This window comes from Arachis duranensis, chromosome 1, assembly GCF_000817695.3.
Source record: "Arachis duranensis cultivar V14167 chromosome 1, aradu.V14167.gnm2.J7QH, whole genome shotgun sequence".
In the NCBI taxonomy this organism is placed as follows: Eukaryota; Viridiplantae; Streptophyta; class Magnoliopsida; order Fabales; family Fabaceae; genus Arachis; species Arachis duranensis.
In genome coordinates, this window is record NC_029772.3 from 27,804,266 (window position 1) to 27,826,850 (window position 22,585).

Below are 22,585 nucleotides of genomic sequence, written 5' to 3' on the forward strand. Positions count from 1 at the left end.
CAGCAGGAGGGTGTCTGGTCCCTTCCGCCGTAGTCTCGTGTTTGCCATGAAGAGTACCATAAAATGGACCTACGGATGGCGGATGAGCAGTGTGCCTAGCGCACCGAACTCAATTACAATAGAGCGATGCCCGGTCCCCTTATCCTTCTGACTCAGTGCCTATGGGATTAGGTGGTGTAGGGATGTCTGACTCCGAGCTCGGTCTATCCACATCATAGACCTTCTGGCGCTTTGCCTTCTGTTTGATCCTTACGCCCTTCTTGGCGTCTCCGGACTCTCTTCCAAGGGCAGCTTCCTTTGAGTACCGGCCTCATACTCTCTCTCATTAAGGGAAGTCCAGTTGAAGTATCAAGTCAGTAGCTTGTCCTTCGCGTGCTCCGAAAATATAAGTAGATAAGATGAAGAGACATGGAAGAGAGGTGCTTTAGCAGGAGATGACTCCTTCTAGAGAATGGACTCAAAGGAACTCTGATTCTGCTTGAGTAGCTTGAGCTACGAAACCCGATTCCCCATTTCCATTAGGCAGTTGAAGATCTTAAGCAGATGAATCCTCTTTATACGGCGTAGTGGGGAAGATGCCTAGCTTTCCGGAATAAAGGGACTAAAAAAAGTTCCCAGCCGAGGAATTCATTATCTCTTTCGGATTCCATTGAAATTCCTGGTACGAACTCTTCAACCGTTTTCGTAGGGTTAGGATCAAGGGTCATTGAATCCGTCTCACTTCTGCGCTCTTTGCTAGGTTTGAAACCGATTGAAATAGCTTCCTGCGCCCACGTGTAGCGGTAGGAAGGAATGCTAATTAGTTTTTTGGCTAGCTACTAACCCTCGCCCTCGGGTAGGACAGTCTTTCTGAAAGGGGAGGAAGCGAGTGAAAAGGGGAGAGGAAGATGACTATAGAAAGCCGATAGTCCGGTAGGTCCTTGTAAGGCGAGTGAAAGAAAGTGACTCGACCGAGGTCTTGTTTTGATTCCTAAGAGGTATGATAACTGCACCATTCAAGATCAATGCTTGCATCCGGAGATAGATGGGCTTTCCTCTGTAGGGATATCAGATAAGTAGCGCTGCTATGGCATACCCAAAAGCCGGAGAAGTAGGTCCATTCACTTATCTACTCCCACAGTTCGCTAACGCTCACCTTAAATACTTCCACCCTTGGGAATTGGTTGAATAAGCTCTAGAAGCTTCCCTAACCTATCGACACGAGACATCCAGACTAAAGGTTGGATACTCCAACCTAAGACTCACGACAGGCGGCTACCCCCCGGCCTCCTTCTCCTGGCTCTACCACCTGGAATATGAACTAACACCCATCCGGTACCATCGAGCTAGGAGACCAACCAAACCAAGCATGGTGGTGAAGTACTCTCTTTTTCACTCCACTTCCCTTGGGGACAAGAATAAGCTCAAGAAAAGCATCCTTTCGAGGAACGTAGTCGCTTTAGCGGCTTGCTAGAACTTTTTTGGCTTTAAAATGGCTTAGGCCCCAGCTTTCCCAAAATCAATGCTCCTTTAAATGCTTGAAATACTCCTTTCTCCTTGCCAGTTGATAGAATTCTTCCTCCTTGCTTGCTAGCAACTCCAGAGGCTTAGATTTATTCTGCAACTGAAGGAGGACTAGAAATAGATCTATAAAAGAAAGATAGGGGGACTTTTTATCTATCCTGGATGCCTTAAGCGTAAGATTTCTAAAGTTGCTTTCTCACTTGCCTAGCAGATGACTGTATCAGAGGTTACTTTATGATATTTATATGCAACCTAAGCAGCCACTTAGGATTCAGGAGCGGCAGCACTTCTCTATTTTACGATCTGATTTCGTCTATTGAAAATCGTCTTAAATCGTAGTTCCCCCTCACAGCTCGGGCATCCGCTAGTGTCCTCGGCACGCACCTTAATAGCTTAAAAAAAAGGAATTGAGAGAAGAAGATGAATGTGCAATGGAATTGCTATTGGATGGTTGTACTTTTACTGCTTCTTTTAGCTGCTCCGATATCGGCATCGGTAGCATTCACAGCTGAGTCGATTCTATCACTCTCACTTGCAGCCTAGTCTCTTCCTCAAAGAGGATTAATCTAGGAATGAAGGACGAGCGGATTCAATAGCTGAGAAAGGATGGCAAGACAGTCAATCAGAATCAGAAATAGCTGTCTTCCGATGATTCACTATTCCGAAAGAGAGGGCTGCGCTAAACCTTACGTAAAAACCAACCTTACCTTACGACTGCTACGGGTAGCTCTCAAGGGTGAAACCTCACTACTTGCCCATATTGAGAAAGGAACCAGAGCTAATGATTGTAGATCCTCTACCGTAGTAGAATTCACACCAACTTACTCTAGACAAAGATAAGATAACGATTTGGCTATTATATATATTCAATTTAGATTGATTGACTCTATCAATTCCGGAACCCTCCAAAAAGAAAGAGATTCTACTTGAGCTATTCTCGTTCTAACGAATTCAAGCATTTCGACAATAGGAAGAAAAAAAGAGTTTGAAATTGTAAGAGGATGGAACCGAAAGACGGACAACGAATTGTTCCGAACCATACAAATGCAGACGAGTCGAACCTACAACAGAAAGACTCCAAAGCAATGAGACAAAGACTGAAGAAAAGGAAGAAAAGCCTTTCTCGAAACCGCTTCTTCATGACTGAAAAGGCTACTCAGAGCGGCTTTGGGCGTACGAGTGAAGCTCCAAGCAGGAATCGGCAGACTGCCTCTATCTAGATAGATTCTATGGATGCTGAGATGATTAGTCGAGTGAAAAGACGATGATTTGATAGTCGTTTCACTACGTTCAACTCGAACTTAGATACGTAGTGACTTGACTATACGTATCTTTTCCTTCAACTCATTCCTCTCCTTCTGTCTCTTTATTGGACCAAAGAGTGGCTCCCCTGCTCCCTTCTCTTATGGCGCAACTAGACCAGAACGAGCTAGCTGATAGAGCTCTTATGCCTACTTCTACAAGTACGGTATCAAATGGCATGGGACCTAAGTCACTCCGTTCTGGCCTAATTGTATTAGCTCTAGCCGTAGCGCTTTCTGTTATGATTCCAAGTCTTGCTCCCACTCGTGTTAGTTTCAATGCTTTTTGCTTTATACGTAAGTTTGGCTTGGCCCATTGGCTACGTCCCCCTTCGTATGGCTAATGAACTCCTCGCTTTAGTCCGTTCTTTTCCTTCTGGTCGAGAGTCGCCGTTCCCGCCGATCGGGAAAGGCATATCATAAAGGGACGTTCAACGTAATTCTATAAGAGCGTTACCAAAATCCGAGTCTTGGCAGTTCAAGTTAAAGTTTATTAGACTAGTACCACTAAGATGGCGGGGAAACTTACTTCCGAGAGAGATGGTAGTGAGGCAATGAATATTGTTAGTTCCAAGTCTTCGATGTCCCTCGGAGCATGAATTCTATTAAGCAAGAGTCAGAATGGGTACTAACCTAGTAGTAGAATTCTATTGATGATGAGCGGGCAAAAGCCCCCAGATCCCCCGGTTTGTGAGCCAGGTTCCCCCCTTCTTTTTTCTTGGCACGAGATGCCGTTACACCATACACGGTAGGAAAAAGCTTCTCGGTCATAGGGGAGTTCAGAAAGAATCTCGATGATGAAACATTTTTGTATTTCTACCACTGCCGAAAGCTCCTTCTTGTACGCTAGCACTTTGGTTCGGCTACCTTTTTCGTCGTGTTTGCCGATGGAACATCAAATAAAAAATTGATTGATCTCTTCGATTCATAGCTTGGCAAAAAACCTGAAATCCTACCTTCGATAAAGTGTTCACAAAGCAGAGTGAAAGGCACCCCATCGAGAGAGAGGGACCCGGCCCGGCCTCTTTTGTTGCTCTGGGTTAGCTCTTTTCTTTTGTAGCTCTAGTCAGTGTATAACTCCTATTAAGGAAGCGCGCAGCACTCCGCGATCTCAGGGCTTGGAAGACCCTTCGCCAAAGGGCGTCGTTGCTACTTTTTGCGTGACTACTGATAGTGATGACCCCGCTACCGAATACTGCTGAGACAAATGGGTCGAAGCAAGGGCGGTGAGGCATGGCCAGAGAGGTGGCGAAGTTCTTGTTGGTGATTCTCCCTTTGATTGAGGAACGCATTTGGAATGAAGTGATTGATCATTTCATTACTAGGCTATGAGAGCCTCATAGAGGAATCTAAAGTTGTCGTTTCTGTAACCCTCTACCTCGCCCCGGAAAGTCCCAAAACGGTCGAGTTGGCACTCTCGCATACGTATCTTGGAGAAGGGAGCAATCCTAGTTATTGGTGGGGGGTAAGGCAACGGGTGGGTCACTACTTCTGTTACTTGTTCGTTTTCCGTGAAATTATATGGGAATTTACTGAGAAGGCACTAATGGCCAAGCAATTGAAAGGAAGCCCTCGGCGTTTGAGAGGACCATGTAGTATTCAAAAGCAGTTTAATGAAAGAGTAGCTCTTAGGGTAAAGCTAGTAATAGTATTCTTATAACCCGAAGGCCAAGAGAATGGGGAAGACCTTTCCTAACCCAAGCGGAGGGACTTGCTTGTTCTTTCACGTATGCGCATAGAATCCCTTCCATTATGTTCTTACGGTAGTTGCCGTGTGATGGTTTGAAAGTAGTTTCAAATATTCTTCGCATCCCCAGAGAGATACATTGTAACTTGGTCGTCAAAAGGAAAGCCTTTGCTATGGTCTTTACAGGAGAATTTTTGATTCAATAAAGGGGGAGACTATCCAGTTGCAAAACTAAAGGAATGGTTTGGTTGATAACTGATTGCGCCGGACTGGTATACTTCTCCTCTTGGCTTTGCTTTAATAGAAAATATTCGATAGGAAGCCTTGACTCATGCACTCATGAACTCATATGCACTCCTAAAACTCCTGAAATCAGGAACTGGTTTGAAAGCTTCATTCATGAGCTATCTTACTAAAGGAATTCCAGTTTCCTAAACAGGCGAGAAAATAGAAGTGTGCCTTTTAATATAATAAAAGAAAAGTCATCCCTTGGATTGCTTACTTACTTTCTTCCCGATTGTCATCAGACAGAAGAGGGGTTGGACCAGACCAGCTAAGAGCTAGATTTTAGATTCCAGATGCGACTGCTGTTACAAGACAAAAGACCGGGAAAAGGAAAATAGATATTTAGAGGAAAGAGGTATTCGTGTCGTGGATAGCTTAACCGATGAGCCCTTTCCACCCTTTGCAGAAGCAGGAAATCGATCTTTTGAATTGAAATGCACTTCTCATTCAATCCATAGCAAATAACGTTTTTTTTTTCGAGACTTTGGAAAATGAGAGAACACCTTAGAAATTGCCAATAGATCGAATAAACTTCCCTAGCTAAACAACCAACGGCCTATGCTGATACAAGCAGAGCAGACCGAACAAGCAACGGATTGAAGGAGAGGACTCGACTCAAGATCTCGACTATACGTATAGAGCTTTTCGTTTCACTACGTTCAACTTATTCCACTCGTTTGGATAACTTATCCCAAGGAGTGAAGCTACAATAGACCCAACCCTATTCATGTTCCTCTGTCAAGATCAAGATGAAGGGGGGAGGATGAGATCTTGGGGGTCCTTGGCTAAGATGGAATCTTCACCTCTATCAAGGGAACCAAAGACGTTGAGGATCGATTCCTTATTCCCCAAAGGGAGTAGTTTCCGACCCTTACATCATCCTAAAGAGAATCAAGATACCCCAGGAACCAAGCTAGGGATTCATGACTAGCGCGAAAGCCTAGCGAACAAAGAAGGGGCGATCTCGATAAGCTAAGCAATTTACTCTTTGTTTGCGATTCTTTCAAGGAAGGCTCAGATCCAATATCGGTAGCGGAAGAATTAGACTTGTGTAAGCCTGACCAGAAAGTCTTAAATTAAGTAGAGGCCGGGGGCAGCAGCAGAAGATTGGACTGGAACCCGATAAGGACAAAAACAATATCTCTTCGGTGGAAGTTACTGACGATCGGGCTTCAAGCAGCTAATCTGTAGCACCTGAACTCCTGAGCTTGCTTGGGTGAGTGGTGGGATGATAAATAGACTGGACTGGCTTAGAATCAAATGCCTCTCCAAACAAAATTTTCCTGTGAATAAAGCCCTTCTTTAAAGAGCCATTTCGGTAGGTTTTAAATTTAGTCATTAGAGGAAAGGAATAGCAGACCCCGAAGACCCAGACCGTGGAAAGCTACTCTCTCTAAACTAAATGGAAAAAGAGCTTATCTTATAGCAGCTCTACCAGGGAAGCTTCCTTCGATAGAAACTTTTCCTCAAAATCAAAGCGCTACGCCCCTCTTAGAAAAAGCGGAATCCAATACGAATTAAGTGCAAATGATGGGAAATTTACTGTCTTAAATCTAATTCCTCTTCGATCAGTGCAGTGCAATATTAAAGAGATAGGGCCCGCTGTAAATGTTATCAACTTAACTGTCTGGGTTAAGGACTTACCCATTGCATTACTGTCTGTTCGTCAGTCTTTTGCTTAGCGAATACCCTTGTTCGGCATCGGCAGTTAAAGGATCCTCGGATAGCTATGAAAAGCATCTAGGAAGAAAGGACGAGCGGTTACTCTAGCAGCGGATATGGCTAAAAGAGCGGATACGTTCTAAACCGATTCTTTCACCCCCGGTTCACTTCACTCCCTAAAGGCGGATTAAGACTAAAGCTACTCTCGGGCTCGGGAGGCAATGAAAGAGATATTCAATCAACCAAGCAAAGAACCGATACCACTACCACAGTCTTCACCAAGACAGCAGGAAGGAAGAGAGTCGAGACAGTCATCCAGGCTAGGCATCTTACTTATCCTTAATGCCTATGGAATCCTTTAAGGAGGGCTTCTACTGTGAAAGCGATTTCTTTTTGGGACTTGGATTAGCGGCATATCCGCTCTTTGAAAGAAGCAAATGTCCAAAGCCTTTTTTTTTGCCCTTATTAGCCTAGTTAAGATATACCACGCAAGGAAGAGAATAGGGAATAGGCTGCAGAGAGGAGACTGTGGCACTTTCGGATCAATGATTAGCTTTTTCTCTTTCTTCGACTATTGAAGCACATTAGCTGAAGCAGACGATCCGCGGCATTTACTATTTCCATGCCATGACATGAGACAGATCTCTCGCAACCTCTTTCAGACCCAGGAAATACGGTATAATGGATTGATTTTGTACTGCTTGCTTAGCCCAAGAATTCCACTGTGTGTGCTGCCGTGCTGGGACTTCAAAACAAACCTACTGCACTTCCTGCCAAACCAGGCTTTTATACTTACAGCACGAGATCCGGAGTATCTGGTAGGACTGATAGCATGTTAGCTTATTCGTTAGCCCATTATAGCCTTCCTTAGGAATGGAATAGAACTAATAAGAGAATGAAATTCAACAAGGGCTTGGCTGGCCTTGAAGATGACTCTATAAGAGGAGAATCAAGAAGCTAATGCTAAGATGCTTTTTTCCCCTACCTTTCTATTCCTTCTTCGATAGTACAATGCGGAAAGATCCTAGTACAAGGCTATGCTTGACGCTCGAAATGCAGTTGCTTACCTTACCAATGCGACTCCAGAGGATAAGGAAGGTGACACAGTCAATCAAGAGAATAAGCGCTTTGCATCGAGAATGGCTCTTGCTCACTCGCTGAGCAAGGGATTCAAAAATGGGAATGATAGGAAGATAGCCCCTAAGATCCTTTTAACATAAGCATAAGCATTGAACACTTTAGACTAGGTTTTGGTCGCAAACACTCCCACTCGCCAAAGATGATCATTTAGATAAGTAATGCCCCTAGCTTGCGCCCATGGGAATCCAACTCCGTGCACCTGATTCTATTAGTCATTTCCGATCCTTGCGGCAAGAGGATTTCATACCGGCCTTTTCGACCTTCCACTGGCTATTGGAAAGACGAAAATGGTTGTTGTTCGTTCACCTTCCAGTATCCGTTCTGTGCTTGAGGACAGGCTTTGACACCAATTTCTAACTAAGGTCAAGGACGAAGAGAAGATGAGTCGGGCTCGACTTGAATTGAAAAGGTATTGCCATTCCTGAAACACCCAGCAAACCATTTCGGGTATAGGATATTATGGATGAACGGGGGCTAGTCAGAACCATAGGCCGCAGAGGAACAAAAGTCTAAAATGTGTCTGCCCTTTAAGCAGTGAGTGGGGAAATCCCCGATCAAAAGGAAAGACTGGGTCTGCTCCTAGAGAGTCTTCCATCAGTCGTAGTCCCTGGGGACTCATTTCCATCATCAAGTATTATCCTGTTCTTAAGATTTGACCAGCTTAACAAACGTCTAGCTCTTTTCTTTTGTAGCTCTAGTCAGTGTATAACTCCTATTAAGGAAGCGCGCAGCACTCCGCGATCTCAGGGCTTGGAAGACCCTTCGCCAAAGGGCGTCGTTGCTACTTTTTGCGTGACTACTGATAGTGATGACCCCGCTACCGAATACTGCTGAGACAAATGGGTCGAAGCAAGGGCGGTGAGGCATGGCCAGAGAGGTGGCGAAGTTCTTGTTGGTGATTCTCCCTTTGATTGAGGAACGCATTTGGAATGAAGTGATTGATCATTTCATTACTAGGCTATGAGAGCCTCATAGAGGAATCTAAAGTTGTCGTTTCTGTAACCCTCTACCTCGCCCCGGAAAGTCCCAAAACGGTCGAGTTGGCACTCTCGCATACGTATCTTGGAGAAGGGAGCAATCCTAGTTATTGGTGGGGGGTAAGGCAACGGGTGGGTCACTACTTCTGTTACTTGTTCGTTTTCCGTGAAATTATATGGGAATTTACTGAGAAGGCACTAATGGCCAAGCAATTGAAAGGAAGCCCTCGGCGTTTGAGAGGACCATGTAGTATTCAAAAGCAGTTTAATGAAAGAGTAGCTCTTAGGGTAAAGCTAGTAATAGTATTCTTATAACCCGAAGGCCAAGAGAATGGGGAAGACCTTTCCTAACCCAAGCGGAGGGACTTGCTTGTTCTTTCACGTATGCGCATAGAATCCCTTCCATTATGTTCTTACGGTAGTTGCCGTGTGATGGTTTGAAAGTAGTTTCAAATATTCTTCGCATCCCCAGAGAGATACATTGTAACTTGGTCGTCAAAAGGAAAGCCTTTGCTATGGTCTTTACAGGAGAATTTTTGATTCAATAAAGGGGGAGACTATCCAGTTGCAAAACTAAAGGAATGGTTTGGTTGATAACTGATTGCGCCGGACTGGTATACTTCTCCTCTTGGCTTTGCTTTAATAGAAAATATTCGATAGGAAGCCTTGACTCATGCACTCATGAACTCATATGCACTCCTAAAACTCCTGAAATCAGGAACTGGTTTGAAAGCTTCATTCATGAGCTATCTTACTAAAGGAATTCCAGTTTCCTAAACAGGCGAGAAAATAGAAGTGTGCCTTTTAATATAATAAAAGAAAAGTCATCCCTTGGATTGCTTACTTACTTTCTTCCCGATTGTCATCAGACAGAAGAGGGGTTGGACCAGACCAGCTAAGAGCTAGATTTTAGATTCCAGATGCGACTGCTGTTACAAGACAAAAGACCGGGAAAAGGAAAATAGATATTTAGAGGAAAGAGGTATTCGTGTCGTGGATAGCTTAACCGATGAGCCCTTTCCACCCTTTGCAGAAGCAGGAAATCGATCTTTTGAATTGAAATGCACTTCTCATTCAATCCATAGCAAATAACGTTTTTTTTTTCGAGACTTTGGAAAATGAGAGAACACCTTAGAAATTGCCAATAGATCGAATAAACTTCCCTAGCTAAACAACCAACGGCCTATGCTGATACAAGCAGAGCAGACCGAACAAGCAACGGATTGAAGGAGAGGACTCGACTCAAGATCTCGACTATACGTATAGAGCTTTTCGTTTCACTACGTTCAACTTATTCCACTCGTTTGGATAACTTATCCCAAGGAGTGAAGCTACAATAGACCCAACCCTATTCATGTTCCTCTGTCAAGATCAAGATGAAGGGGGGAGGATGAGATCTTGGGGGTCCTTGGCTAAGATGGAATCTTCACCTCTATCAAGGGAACCAAAGACGTTGAGGATCGATTCCTTATTCCCCAAAGGGAGTAGTTTCCGACCCTTACATCATCCTAAAGAGAATCAAGATACCCCAGGAACCAAGCTAGGGATTCATGACTAGCGCGAAAGCCTAGCGAACAAAGAAGGGGCGATCTCGATAAGCTAAGCAATTTACTCTTTGTTTGCGATTCTTTCAAGGAAGGCTCAGATCCAATATCGGTAGCGGAAGAATTAGACTTGTGTAAGCCTGACCAGAAAGTCTTAAATTAAGTAGAGGCCGGGGGCAGCAGCAGAAGATTGGACTGGAACCCGATAAGGACAAAAACAATATCTCTTCGGTGGAAGTTACTGACGATCGGGCTTCAAGCAGCTAATCTGTAGCACCTGAACTCCTGAGCTTGCTTGGGTGAGTGGTGGGATGATAAATAGACTGGACTGGCTTAGAATCAAATGCCTCTCCAAACAAAATTTTCCTGTGAATAAAGCCCTTCTTTAAAGAGCCATTTCGGTAGGTTTTAAATTTAGTCATTAGAGGAAAGGAATAGCAGACCCCGAAGACCCAGACCGTGGAAAGCTACTCTCTCTAAACTAAATGGAAAAAGAGCTTATCTTATAGCAGCTCTACCAGGGAAGCTTCCTTCGATAGAAACTTTTCCTCAAAATCAAAGCGCTACGCCCCTCTTAGAAAAAGCGGAATCCAATACGAATTAAGTGCAAATGATGGGAAATTTACTGTCTTAAATCTAATTCCTCTTCGATCAGTGCAGTGCAATATTAAAGAGATAGGGCCCGCTGTAAATGTTATCAACTTAACTGTCTGGGTTAAGGACTTACCCATTGCATTACTGTCTGTTCGTCAGTCTTTTGCTTAGCGAATACCCTTGTTCGGCATCGGCAGTTAAAGGATCCTCGGATAGCTATGAAAAGCATCTAGGAAGAAAGGACGAGCGGTTACTCTAGCAGCGGATATGGCTAAAAGAGCGGATACGTTCTAAACCGATTCTTTCACCCCCGGTTCACTTCACTCCCTAAAGGCGGATTAAGACTAAAGCTACTCTCGGGCTCGGGAGGCAATGAAAGAGATATTCAATCAACCAAGCAAAGAACCGATACCACTACCACAGTCTTCACCAAGACAGCAGGAAGGAAGAGAGTCGAGACAGTCATCCAGGCTAGGCATCTTACTTATCCTTAATGCCTATGGAATCCTTTAAGGAGGGCTTCTACTGTGAAAGCGATTTCTTTTTGGGACTTGGATTAGCGGCATATCCGCTCTTTGAAAGAAGCAAATGTCCAAAGCCTTTTTTTTTGCCCTTATTAGCCTAGTTAAGATATACCACGCAAGGAAGAGAATAGGGAATAGGCTGCAGAGAGGAGACTGTGGCACTTTCGGATCAATGATTAGCTTTTTCTCTTTCTTCGACTATTGAAGCACATTAGCTGAAGCAGACGATCCGCGGCATTTACTATTTCCATGCCATGACATGAGACAGATCTCTCGCAACCTCTTTCAGACCCAGGAAATACGGTATAATGGATTGATTTTGTACTGCTTGCTTAGCCCAAGAATTCCACTGTGTGTGCTGCCGTGCTGGGACTTCAAAACAAACCTACTGCACTTCCTGCCAAACCAGGCTTTTATACTTACAGCACGAGATCCGGAGTATCTGGTAGGACTGATAGCATGTTAGCTTATTCGTTAGCCCATTATAGCCTTCCTTAGGAATGGAATAGAACTAATAAGAGAATGAAATTCAACAAGGGCTTGGCTGGCCTTGAAGATGACTCTATAAGAGGAGAATCAAGAAGCTAATGCTAAGATGCTTTTTTCCCCTACCTTTCTATTCCTTCTTCGATAGTACAATGCGGAAAGATCCTAGTACAAGGCTATGCTTGACGCTCGAAATGCAGTTGCTTACCTTACCAATGCGACTCCAGAGGATAAGGAAGGTGACACAGTCAATCAAGAGAATAAGCGCTTTGCATCGAGAATGGCTCTTGCTCACTCGCTGAGCAAGGGATTCAAAAATGGGAATGATAGGAAGATAGCCCCTAAGATCCTTTTAACATAAGCATAAGCATTGAACACTTTAGACTAGGTTTTGGTCGCAAACACTCCCACTCGCCAAAGATGATCATTTAGATAAGTAATGCCCCTAGCTTGCGCCCATGGGAATCCAACTCCGTGCACCTGATTCTATTAGTCATTTCCGATCCTTGCGGCAAGAGGATTTCATACCGGCCTTTTCGACCTTCCACTGGCTATTGGAAAGACGAAAATGGTTGTTGTTCGTTCACCTTCCAGTATCCGTTCTGTGCTTGAGGACAGGCTTTGACACCAATTTCTAACTAAGGTCAAGGACGAAGAGAAGATGAGTCGGGCTCGACTTGAATTGAAAAGGTATTGCCATTCCTGAAACACCCAGCAAACCATTTCGGGTATAGGATATTATGGATGAACGGGGGCTAGTCAGAACCATAGGCCGCAGAGGAACAAAAGTCTAAAATGTGTCTGCCCTTTAAGCAGTGAGTGGGGAAATCCCCGATCAAAAGGAAAGACTGGGTCTGCTCCTAGAGAGTCTTCCATCAGTCGTAGTCCCTGGGGACTCATTTCCATCATCAAGTATTATCCTGTTCTTAAGATTTGACCAGCTTAACAAACGTCGAATTTCTCGTTCTATTGGATCGTTGTGAGTCCCGTTGACTGAGTCCGTCCATCTATATTCGGCAGCTTGAAGAGGGAAGAAGAAGTAGAGCGAATGCTCGTTCTGTTGGAACTCTCGATCTGATCTTGAAAGAGGGGAAGGGAGATCGATCGTCCAAAGGGTCGTTTGACGCCTTAGTAGCCTTCATGCGCGAATGGGATCAGCAGCAAGCTGTTATACAACACCCCTAGGACATATATAATGTATAGAGCAAGTATGGCAGAAGAGAAGGTACGAAGTGACTCGACCAACGGGAGAGGGATTCGTTGAACATAGTTCAACTCATTGAGGCTGCATCTCCCAACAGTGCAAGAAGATCAAGAAGGCCGGTGACCGGGCAAAGGGTATGGCGTAGACCCTCAGAAATAAAGCGTTGAAAGACGCCTTACGAAAAGCATACTTACAATCCAATTTGTTATAGTTTCGAAAACCCGAGTAATCCAGACCAATGGAATGAATAATGCATAGAGTTAGGAAGTGGTGCATATTGTGGTTGTTTTAGTACTTCTGCCTCATACTTCGAAGTATGGTGAGAAGGCTATTGATCATTCTAGAACCGAGACCATTCGACCGACAATCAATCTATTCATTCATACCTGGCTAAAACACTTCCCATTTTCCATATCCCACAGCTCATGAGTGAAAGTTCGCGCTCCATAGCCCCGAATAGAAGTCAAGGCTTCTCAGCGGGCAAGCTGTTGTTTTTCACCTTCGAAGAGAACCTTACCATATGGGCTTTGTATGCGGCAGTTCCTCTCCCTTAGTTTCACATAGTTACACTCATTTGAAACGAATAGTGAAACTCATTCGACTGAAAGGCAAAGCTAGTGTGCAATCCGACATGAAACTTCACAGCAAACGATCTGCCGACAAGGAGGAAGGGAGGAGTGCCGGTTAGCCCGTCGCTTTATGGCTTACAGGAGTCGCTGGCATTGGCTCTTTGAAGGAACAAAGAGGTTGCTAGGAAGGAGGACATGGATGCCCAGAATAGGTCTAATAGTCTCCTGGTTACGGGACTAGAGCGATAGAATAGGCTCTTTGCAGGCTAAGGCCAGGAATTTACTTAGATAGAGTCCGAGAATCCGCTGCTATAGAATCGGCATCTGGCACTGCTTTTTTTGGTTTCAAAGGCTTGGCTAGACTAGTTGGTTTGAATAGCCTAGTTTCGTAGCCCCAAGGGGGGAATCCACTTGCCTCCTTCTCCGAGTTTGAATTGGGGAATTCTGTTTCTTACAGGCACAGGATACTAAGAAGACGGGGGCCTAAAGAGGGTTCTCGAAAGGGCTTAGTATAGTTCAAAGGATTCTCACCCAGGAAGGGATACGGGATACACTGGCAGGAAGTTCCCGGGTTTGCTGTGGTTATATTGAGGTGGAAAGACCACCCGGAACTCCTTGTGGGTTTTATGACCAGACAATAAAACAATAAAGCTGCTGGCTACCTCAGTCTTGTCCAGTAACCATTCTGAGTGGACGTATGAACTTAGAGGAAACCGAAAGACCTTTTTCAATAGAACCTTTTCCACCGGCCGAGTTGCCGAAGGGGATCAGTACAAGACGGCGGACTTCCCTCTCTTTATAAGGCACGCACAGGTGATCTAATTAATAAGACTAGCTGAACTAAGACTAAGTCGATATTCTATAGCGACTGCCGGACCATTCCATTCATTGTCTTCTTCTCAACCTCTCCTCGGTTACTCTGAACTACCAAGCCAATCTCCAATCGAAGGAAAGACGGACTGCTACTATTCTTTGCCTACTTCTGTAACCCCCTATTCTGGCAAGAGACGGTTTGTCCACGTGAAAGTTAGTAACTATCAGTAGCTCCAACCTTAGACCCTTCGTTCCCCATAGCCTTTTTCTGGGGATAGCCTGGTCTTTCGTCGCCTTGAGCGGCCCCCTCTGGTAGCCCTTCCTCTAGTTAGTAACTTTGCTTCGGTTAAAGAATCGCTTCGCACCTTCTAGGGGCACAGAAAGGAAGCTATGGCTTGGCTCTTTAAGCTTAAGCGGGGCATGACTGACGTACCCGGGCGATAAAGAAGAAATAAGTAGGGCGATCGATCTCACACCCAGGGCGAAAGATTATTGAGTGAATACTTGGAGAAAAGCAGAGTAGAAAAAGGCGGCTATTCCTTCTTATAGATAGCACGCACAGGAAAGTAAGATGGTCAAACTGAAGTGAATTGAGTACGCTTCCAAGGAAAGTCACAGCCTCGGGTCACTTTTCTCCCGAAAAAGACGTGAACAGCTGAGTTCCATCTCAGAAGATCCCGATCTTCTCACCACTTTCTCTTTGCTTTGAATAGCTATCCCTTTGTACTCAAGGGATGAAGGAATAGATGCAAACTAAGAAGACTTGTAAATCGGTTCAGATTTAGCATTCCTAAATAAAGGACCTGCAGCGGCGGAGATCCGCAAAAGGCTTTGAGCCACCCTGGCCAAAGTAAAGTCCAGGGTGGATAAAATTACATCTAATAAGAAGGTGACCCTAACGACGAGCCCGATGAGCGTATCAATGGAATGACCCGAGCAGACCAAAGGATCAAGGCAATAGCTACGCGCATCAAGGTGATACCTACACCGAGCGAACCAAGGGAAGCCTATGATATCCCATACTGATAGGCTCAAATCACGGGATTTCACACTATGGAGTTTGATCTCTGGTTCCTGCTTTCAATCTCTGTTCCGATATCTGTTTATAGAATAGATCACGCCTCTAACTATCCATTTCATAAGAGAAGAAGTTAACCTAGCTCGGATCTCACTTCACTCGCCTTTAGCCCCTACTATTCACATTAGCCAATGAAAGAGTACCACACGATGTCCTTTCCTAAGAGGGACTATACCCACTTTCAGAGGCCCTTTCCGAGGTCCAAAGTTTGACCCTCCCGAGATCCTCTTTCTTCTCATCCATGCATGTGAGCGAATAGGGTCCGAGGCTAATCTTTCGTCTAGCAGACCCTCTTATTGCAGTATGAGTTCCCGCCCCAACTAAGCAGTCTACCTCTCAGTTGGAGAAAGCAACTATGAAGTGGAAGTCGCTCTTCTCTTGATGCTACCCCTGTGCAATGACTTTTCTACTCCGCCCTCCATCCAGTAGCTAGCTAGGATTCCTCTTCTCGAATGGGGGGAACGCAACCTATTAGATTGTTGACCCGGCCTCTTACTTCGTTTTAGGCTTAAGTTATTTTAGGCGGGTATGGAATTCTTTTCACCACCTACCTGGTAGATGTGTGCATTTGACCTCTACCCATACCTTTGCTATCTATGCTCCGCTCCAACCATGATAGCTATTTATGCTATTGGTGCTTCTTTCGGGGGTTCAACCAGCCTGGATAAACCACTTCTGGCTTTGCCTCATACCCGGAAAAAACGAAAACTTGGACTTCTTTAGTTTAGGATAAACTTCAATTTGCTTCGCCCCCCGTCCTCACCTCCGCCTATACAGGATCAACTGGATTAGCTGCAATCTATTATTTCTGAAAAGGGATAGGCACAAGCACGTCATGCCCGACAAACTCACCTTGCCTTGCATTGGGGAGAGGCCTATCTGCAGTTGTCGACTCTGAACGAATGGGTTAAGCGAAAAAGGGCGTTGATCCAGGATTCGATTCGAGGCTTGGCCACGACCGGACCCTAACAAGCCGATTTACACTCATGATTGCCATTCATTCATGAACTGGCTTGACACGACACAGAAGAGCTAACAACCATATGGAAGGGGAGGGATCCAATCTCCTTCTTCCTGATCTTATTGGCCCCTTCCCTAAGCCTTAAAGGGGCCTAAGAGCAAGGAAGTCTTAACTCCCCAGTCCCCCCTTTGAAGGGTGAGGCGTGAACCCTCTGTCTGATTCCAAATCTCATCTATTGCTGCTTTCGAATCGGCTGAAAGAGGATTTTGATGTCACTTAGGAGAAGTATAGGGAAGTGTGCCCGAGTCTTCTAGAATATAATAAGTAGTTGTGACTCGGTCTAGCTAGGACAGAGCCATCCTAATCCTAAAGAGACTTTCTTCTGTTCTAGGTTTCCACAAAGGGGTATCAGGGTATGAGAACGCCTTTCGACTAGAATCAAGTCTTTGGTTTAGATCAATCAATCCACCGGTGAATTTTCTGATTGATTAGAAAGACCAACCCCGGCCCTAGTGAGAAGAAGATGGTTAGACGCCAATTGAAAGAGTGGTAGTTTTATCCATGATGACCGGGTGGCTCTCTTTGCCCTTTCGATCTACTAAAGCAATTTCCCACGGTCAAGCCTAGTAGAGCTCCTAGTCCGACAAGGGGGAAGCGTAGCAGGCACGTATCGATGTGCAAATGATGGGCAATTTCTTTCTAAGATCTAGCTGTGGATGATGTCCCAGCTGGAAAGTCAACCTTTTCATATTAATGCCTGCCCTATTGGAGATTCCAACTATATATGCATTTTCTTTTTATGCGACAGGTATGTGACCTTAGGAATTAGGTTCGGGAGTTGCTTTAGCAATTGTTGCTGGCTCCAGGTGTCAGTAATAGAAAAAGATTGGATTGGGAAAGACCATGGAGGTTGACAAACCAGTGCTGTTGGGGAAGCCTCTCATCGAGAAGAAAAAAGAAAATAGGACAATAGCTGACTAAACCTCTGAGCTCTTTTTCTGTAAAGATCCTTTTCTTAAAGGGACATTTCCGCACTCATTTCAGATCATAGAGGTCGGGCTTCAGTCGAACAACCTTCTCCCTCCCTTCCACCGATGAAACTACTCTTGCAAAGTCAAAAATGTTCTTTGAAAAGATCGAACGAATGCAGCTATGTTCGACTGATTTTGATTGATTTGAATCCGGGTAAAATGCGCTTTCATTGTTTTCGCACTAGGCGAGATGAATGAAAACAAGGCCAATTCAATAGCTGCAAAGCACGTAACTACTTTACCTAAAGCAGTGGGCTTCGAACTGGCAATTCAATCTTTCTTCCCATCGCCATGGAGCTTAGTCCCGTCTTCGACTCTATCCAGTCGACTTTTTTTCGAACCAGTACGGGGAAAAACCTTCATTATCATGAAAGGTACGGGAACACATAAGCAAGAACGGCGGGAAAGCGATTAAGGCAAGGGGAAAAAATTCCGTGGTTCGGGGAAGTGACCCTAGTAGTGTGTAGGTAAGGGAATAATAAAGCTTACCTGGAAAAAAGGCAAGGGTGTACAAAGCCATAGTTCGGGGTTCTCGCCATCGACTCGGTTGCTTTCCTTCTCAATACCGGGGCAAGGGCTCCTTCTTTAGCTATTAGCGCCCGTGGAGATTGTTTGGTTTGGCCTTTACCGGGGCCTCCACTACAGTATACTATATAGATAGGCTAAAGCCCCTCTTTCACAGTCGTTTCACCCCGGAGAAACCGAAACATAGCCCTTCTCATTTACATGAAAAGCTGTTTCACCCAATTCGTACACGGCAACTATTGCTTTCCTCGAAGTCAATTCACCGACGCAAGCAACCTCATCAACGGGATCGCCCGACAACGAACTCTTTGTTCGGTCAGCGAGTGAGAGGAGGAGGGGGCCCCTTACGAGGGGAAGAAGGGACATGGTTATTATTATTACCCGCCGCACCAATAATACGGGAGAAGGGAAATCAAGCAAGACCTGTGAATCCTAAGAAAAGAGTTCTGAGGAATGTGAGATGCGTAGGGATGAGATAAGCGTTGGCTAAGAATATATAAGGGAAGCGGAAACTGCCCACAGAATCCTGGAAAATGGGCTTTTGACCTGGCTAGCGCTATTGCTTTGCAAGGTAAGGAAATGTTCAACTCGTCTGCTTGAAATCGATAGAGTTGAGAAGCGTCTGCTAATCATGGTACGAGTTCTCTCTTTAGGTCAGTCTGATGTTCAAGTATCAATGAAAGTCTTATTTCAGCGAATGCAGTAAGGCTAACAGCTGGCTCTGGCTGATTCGATGCCATCTATGAATCCTTCCCTCCCTCCATCTGCAGCCTTTATTGCCTTTATTCTGTGTCTTTTCTCATTCAAAATGCAACTTTGAAATTGCGTAGGTGATGGCAGAAAATCCATCCAGAAATTACGTAAGGTGATAGAAAGAATCCTTCAGTAGGCTAATCTTGACAGTTTTCATTTTCGATTGAGAAAGCGGCAGGCCCAAAGAGCACTACAGTAGCGCCTTGCGAGGTCGTAGAGCCGGTAACCCTCGTTCGCCTAAGATCGAAAATGCTCTGTCTTTGAGGAAAAAGAGATATAGATAGTGTTCCAGGATTTCATTGTTTTGAGTCTTTACTTAACTCGACCGCCTTTCTACTCCCATGCTTTTCTTTGGTCAACAACCAAGCACATTTCACAAGAGTTCTTCACTACTCCTACAGGCTTGACGGAGTTCAGAGTTCAGTCTGTCTGGAGGGAATTATTTTGGATCAATCACTATGTTTAACAACGTTCGACGCATCTCTTTATTTGATGAGAAGAGTCTTAACTCAACTTCGAGTGATACAGCTTCTATGTGGAATGATTTTCCATCGGTCCCTTCTGACCTGCCACCCTTACCAGCCGACTCGGTTCCATCTGTCCCCTCATTACCTTCCATAGCAAGTGATGTTGAGGTGGAGCAGCCGGCTCCTTCTAATTATAATTACGAGACTCATGGTATTGATGAGGATCATCCGGGTCTTAACCCGGACAGTGAACGTATAGTAGAGCTTCAATCTGATATACACGATAAATTGGGAGAGTTGATGACTAACAAGAGTGACCAAGACGTTCTGAGTGCGGCCGAAGCTTTACATGGCGAAAGCAACAATATCCCTTTTCTGGAGCACCTGTTAGATGATTTGAACAAAAACGGAATAGAAGGTGAAGCCTATAAGGATGCCCTGGATCTATCGGGTATATTACCCAATAAAGCAGCTTTTTGTGATGCAGCGGAGCCATGGCAATTAGGATTTCAAGACGCAGCAAGTCCTATGATGCAAGGAATAATCGATTTACATCACGATATCTTTTTCTTCCTCATTCTGATTTTGGTTTTCGTATCACGGATCTTGGTTCGCGCTTTATGGCATTTCCACTATCAAAAAAACCCAATCCCGCAAAGGATTGTTCATGGAACTACTATCGAGATTCTTCGGACCATATTTCCTAGTATCATCCCGATGTTCATTGCTATACCATCATTTGCTCTGTTATACTCAATGGACGAGGTAGTAGTAGATCCAGCCATTACTATCAAAGCTATTGGACATCAATGGTATCGGACTTATGAGTATTCAGACTATAACAGTTCCGATGAACAGTCACTCACTTTTGACAGTTATACGATTCCAGAAGATGATCTAGAATTGGGTCAATCACGTTTATTAGAAGTGGACAATAGAGTGGTTGTACCAGCCAAAACTCATCTACGTATTATTGTAACACCTGCTGATGTACCTCATAGTTGGGCTGTACCTTCCTTAGGTGTCAAATGTGATGCTGTACCTGGTCGTTTAAATCAGATCTCTATTTCGGTACAACGAGAAGGGGTTTACTATGGTCAGTGCAGTGAGATTTGTGGAACTAATCATGCCTTTACGCCTATCGTCGTAGAAGCTGTTCCTAGTAAAGATTATGGTTCTCGGGTATCCAAATTTCCTAGTATCATCCCGATGTTCATTGCTATACCATCATTAGCTCTGTTATACTCCATGGGCGGGGCCCTCTCGCCATTGAGTGCTTTGTGTGCGTCCTCCCCCTCCGTAAATGGGTCGTCCAGTACCGGCTGGACGTCGTTACTGGGGAGCACCTCGCAGGAACCGTCGGGCGTCTCTTCGCCCTCGGGCGTGTGGACGCATTTTGAGCATGCTGCGAACTCCCCCGGGAGTAGCACATCAGTAACGCCTATCCCAGCAGAACAAGCAGTGCCTCCCGCTAATCCTGTAGCTTCCGGGGAAGCGGAAGCCGGTCCATCTCATGTGGCCCACTTTCCGTATAACGAGGCGGAGGTCATTGGGGGGGACTCGGTTCTGTCGATCCGGACGCGGCTTTTGGAGGAAAATCCCTTTGCCTCCGCAGAAGAACTCCGTATTGCTCATCTTGATGCCGAAGACCTGTTTGAGGTCAAAGCAGATATCGCCATGGAAATGTCTGCTCATGATCCAACTGGTGATTGGTTGAACCGGGGGGCGTGGGCCCTCGGCAACCCGCGGACAAAAACTGGGGAAGATTCTTTGGAGAATCTCCTCATTATACGCGACAAACTTCGCCAACGGGACTGGGAAACCATCAGGAATTTGCAAGAAAGGATGCTTTTCAGGAGGGGCTAAAATAAAAAATATATATTATAGAGTCAGTAGAAAACGCGAAATTTCCCCTCATTAGAAAGGGGGGAGGGGTCCCGAGATCCTGGGCAGCGGGGTCTTCCCATCATGATCGACTAAAGGGAAAGTCAGAGATATTGGTTCGAGTCAAATTCATGATTCCACTGCAGGGGGACTTCATTCAATCGAAGAAAAGAAGGAAGCATTGTACTCAATTTAGGCCGTTGCAGCTAAAATAACGGGGGAAGGGGGGAGGGAAATCAAATGGATTCAAGTTTTTTTACAAAAAAAAACAGGAAGAGGTTCGATTCCTCTTTGATTTTTTTTGCGCAGTATCGACCTTCCGTCTTAATTCAACGAGAATATCATACTTCCTCTTGACAATCCTGGATGCCCAAAGTCTTATGACCGATGGCTCGGGAAAGTCTACAATCACAATTAATGTGAATGCTTCCTCTCCCTGCTCTAGGCCGGTTAAGCCCAGAAGCATACAAAAGGTACTCAGTACCAGAGACACCTCACAGGAGGATAGGCCCCCTACCCGAACTAAGGCAGGTGGGCTGTAGTTCAGGGACCTCTTAGCAACCTCATCGTAGAGTTTCCACATTAAACCAAATCTAACTAACTGTGGATCCTCCCTAGTAGCTTTCCAACTACTAGTTACGACGGGCGCTTTAAAGAAGGCTTCGACTGAAACTTCAGGGTCAAGTGCGATCGTATGGTACCATTGAACGTACTTGAGCCACTGACGTACCCAACCCTTAACCACAGTAATCTCAGCGAGCAACTCTCGACAATCATCATTATATAACTCGGGAGGGCACAGCTTGAGATCTGTAGGCTTAAAAGCCTTACGTAGGTAATCAATAAGATGCCCACGTAGATAAGGATTGAGTGGTCTAAGCCGCCCAAGCCATAGTTCAAAAGGTAAGTTGCGTTTATCCCATATCGCTTTAAGTCGCTGGTACTTAGGCGACAGAGTTTTATTTAAGCGCGAAAGCGTCCAGTAACCAGCACCCGCCAATCGACAGAAGGTACTAAACCGTTTTACCTTATAAAGGTTCAGAACGGCGTAGAGCCCATGTGGATGGTGGGTGTTAGTCATGTTTCTCATGGAGATTGGAGATAAATCCTTTCTCGTATGATGACATCGGAAGCGCTTCGCAAACTCAGCACCACCAGTCTTAGAGATCAGGGATTTGGGTAGTGAAATATCCACTCCTAGATCACTAAGCGCCTGGCGGTACTCGGTCGCAACTTTCTCGTCGGTGATGACGTTGTCATTGCCGATAGCGGGGTAGCCAAATGCTACGAGGCGGCCCTGTCTGAACTGGGTGTTATTATTAGTCACTCATTTCAGGTAGTGGTTGCGCTGAGCAACTGTATCCCGGACGGCGTTTCACGGATTATGCTATTTTAGGAGATGATGTAGTCATCGCTTGCCCTGAGGTAGCTCGTCATTATGAGCGAGCCTTAGCAGGGCAATGCCGGAGATGACGCTTTCATAAGTAAACCTTACCGCCTTATTACATATCCTGGTTGAAAAGATTTTTAACCCAATCAGGATGTGAAAAAAGGTATACCACCGCGGCATACTGGTCCGCCAGTACTAGCCTTAGAC

The 22,585-nt window shown here is 45.1% G+C and overlaps 1 protein-coding gene across 1 annotated transcript in view; it reads left to right on the forward strand.

The window, feature by feature from the left end:
• Window positions 1-21,115, forward strand: part of LOC107483417 (uncharacterized) — a 41,897-nt gene extending 20,782 nt beyond the window's left edge. Inside the window, exon 2 of the mRNA XM_016104039.3 lies at window positions 19,345-21,115. Coding sequence (XP_015959525.2) covers window positions 19,345-20,970 — 1,626 coding nt within the window. The 3' untranslated portion in view covers window positions 20,971-21,115. The remainder of the gene's footprint in view (window positions 1-19,344) is intronic.
• The last annotated feature ends 1,470 nt before the right edge of the window (window positions 21,116-22,585 follow it).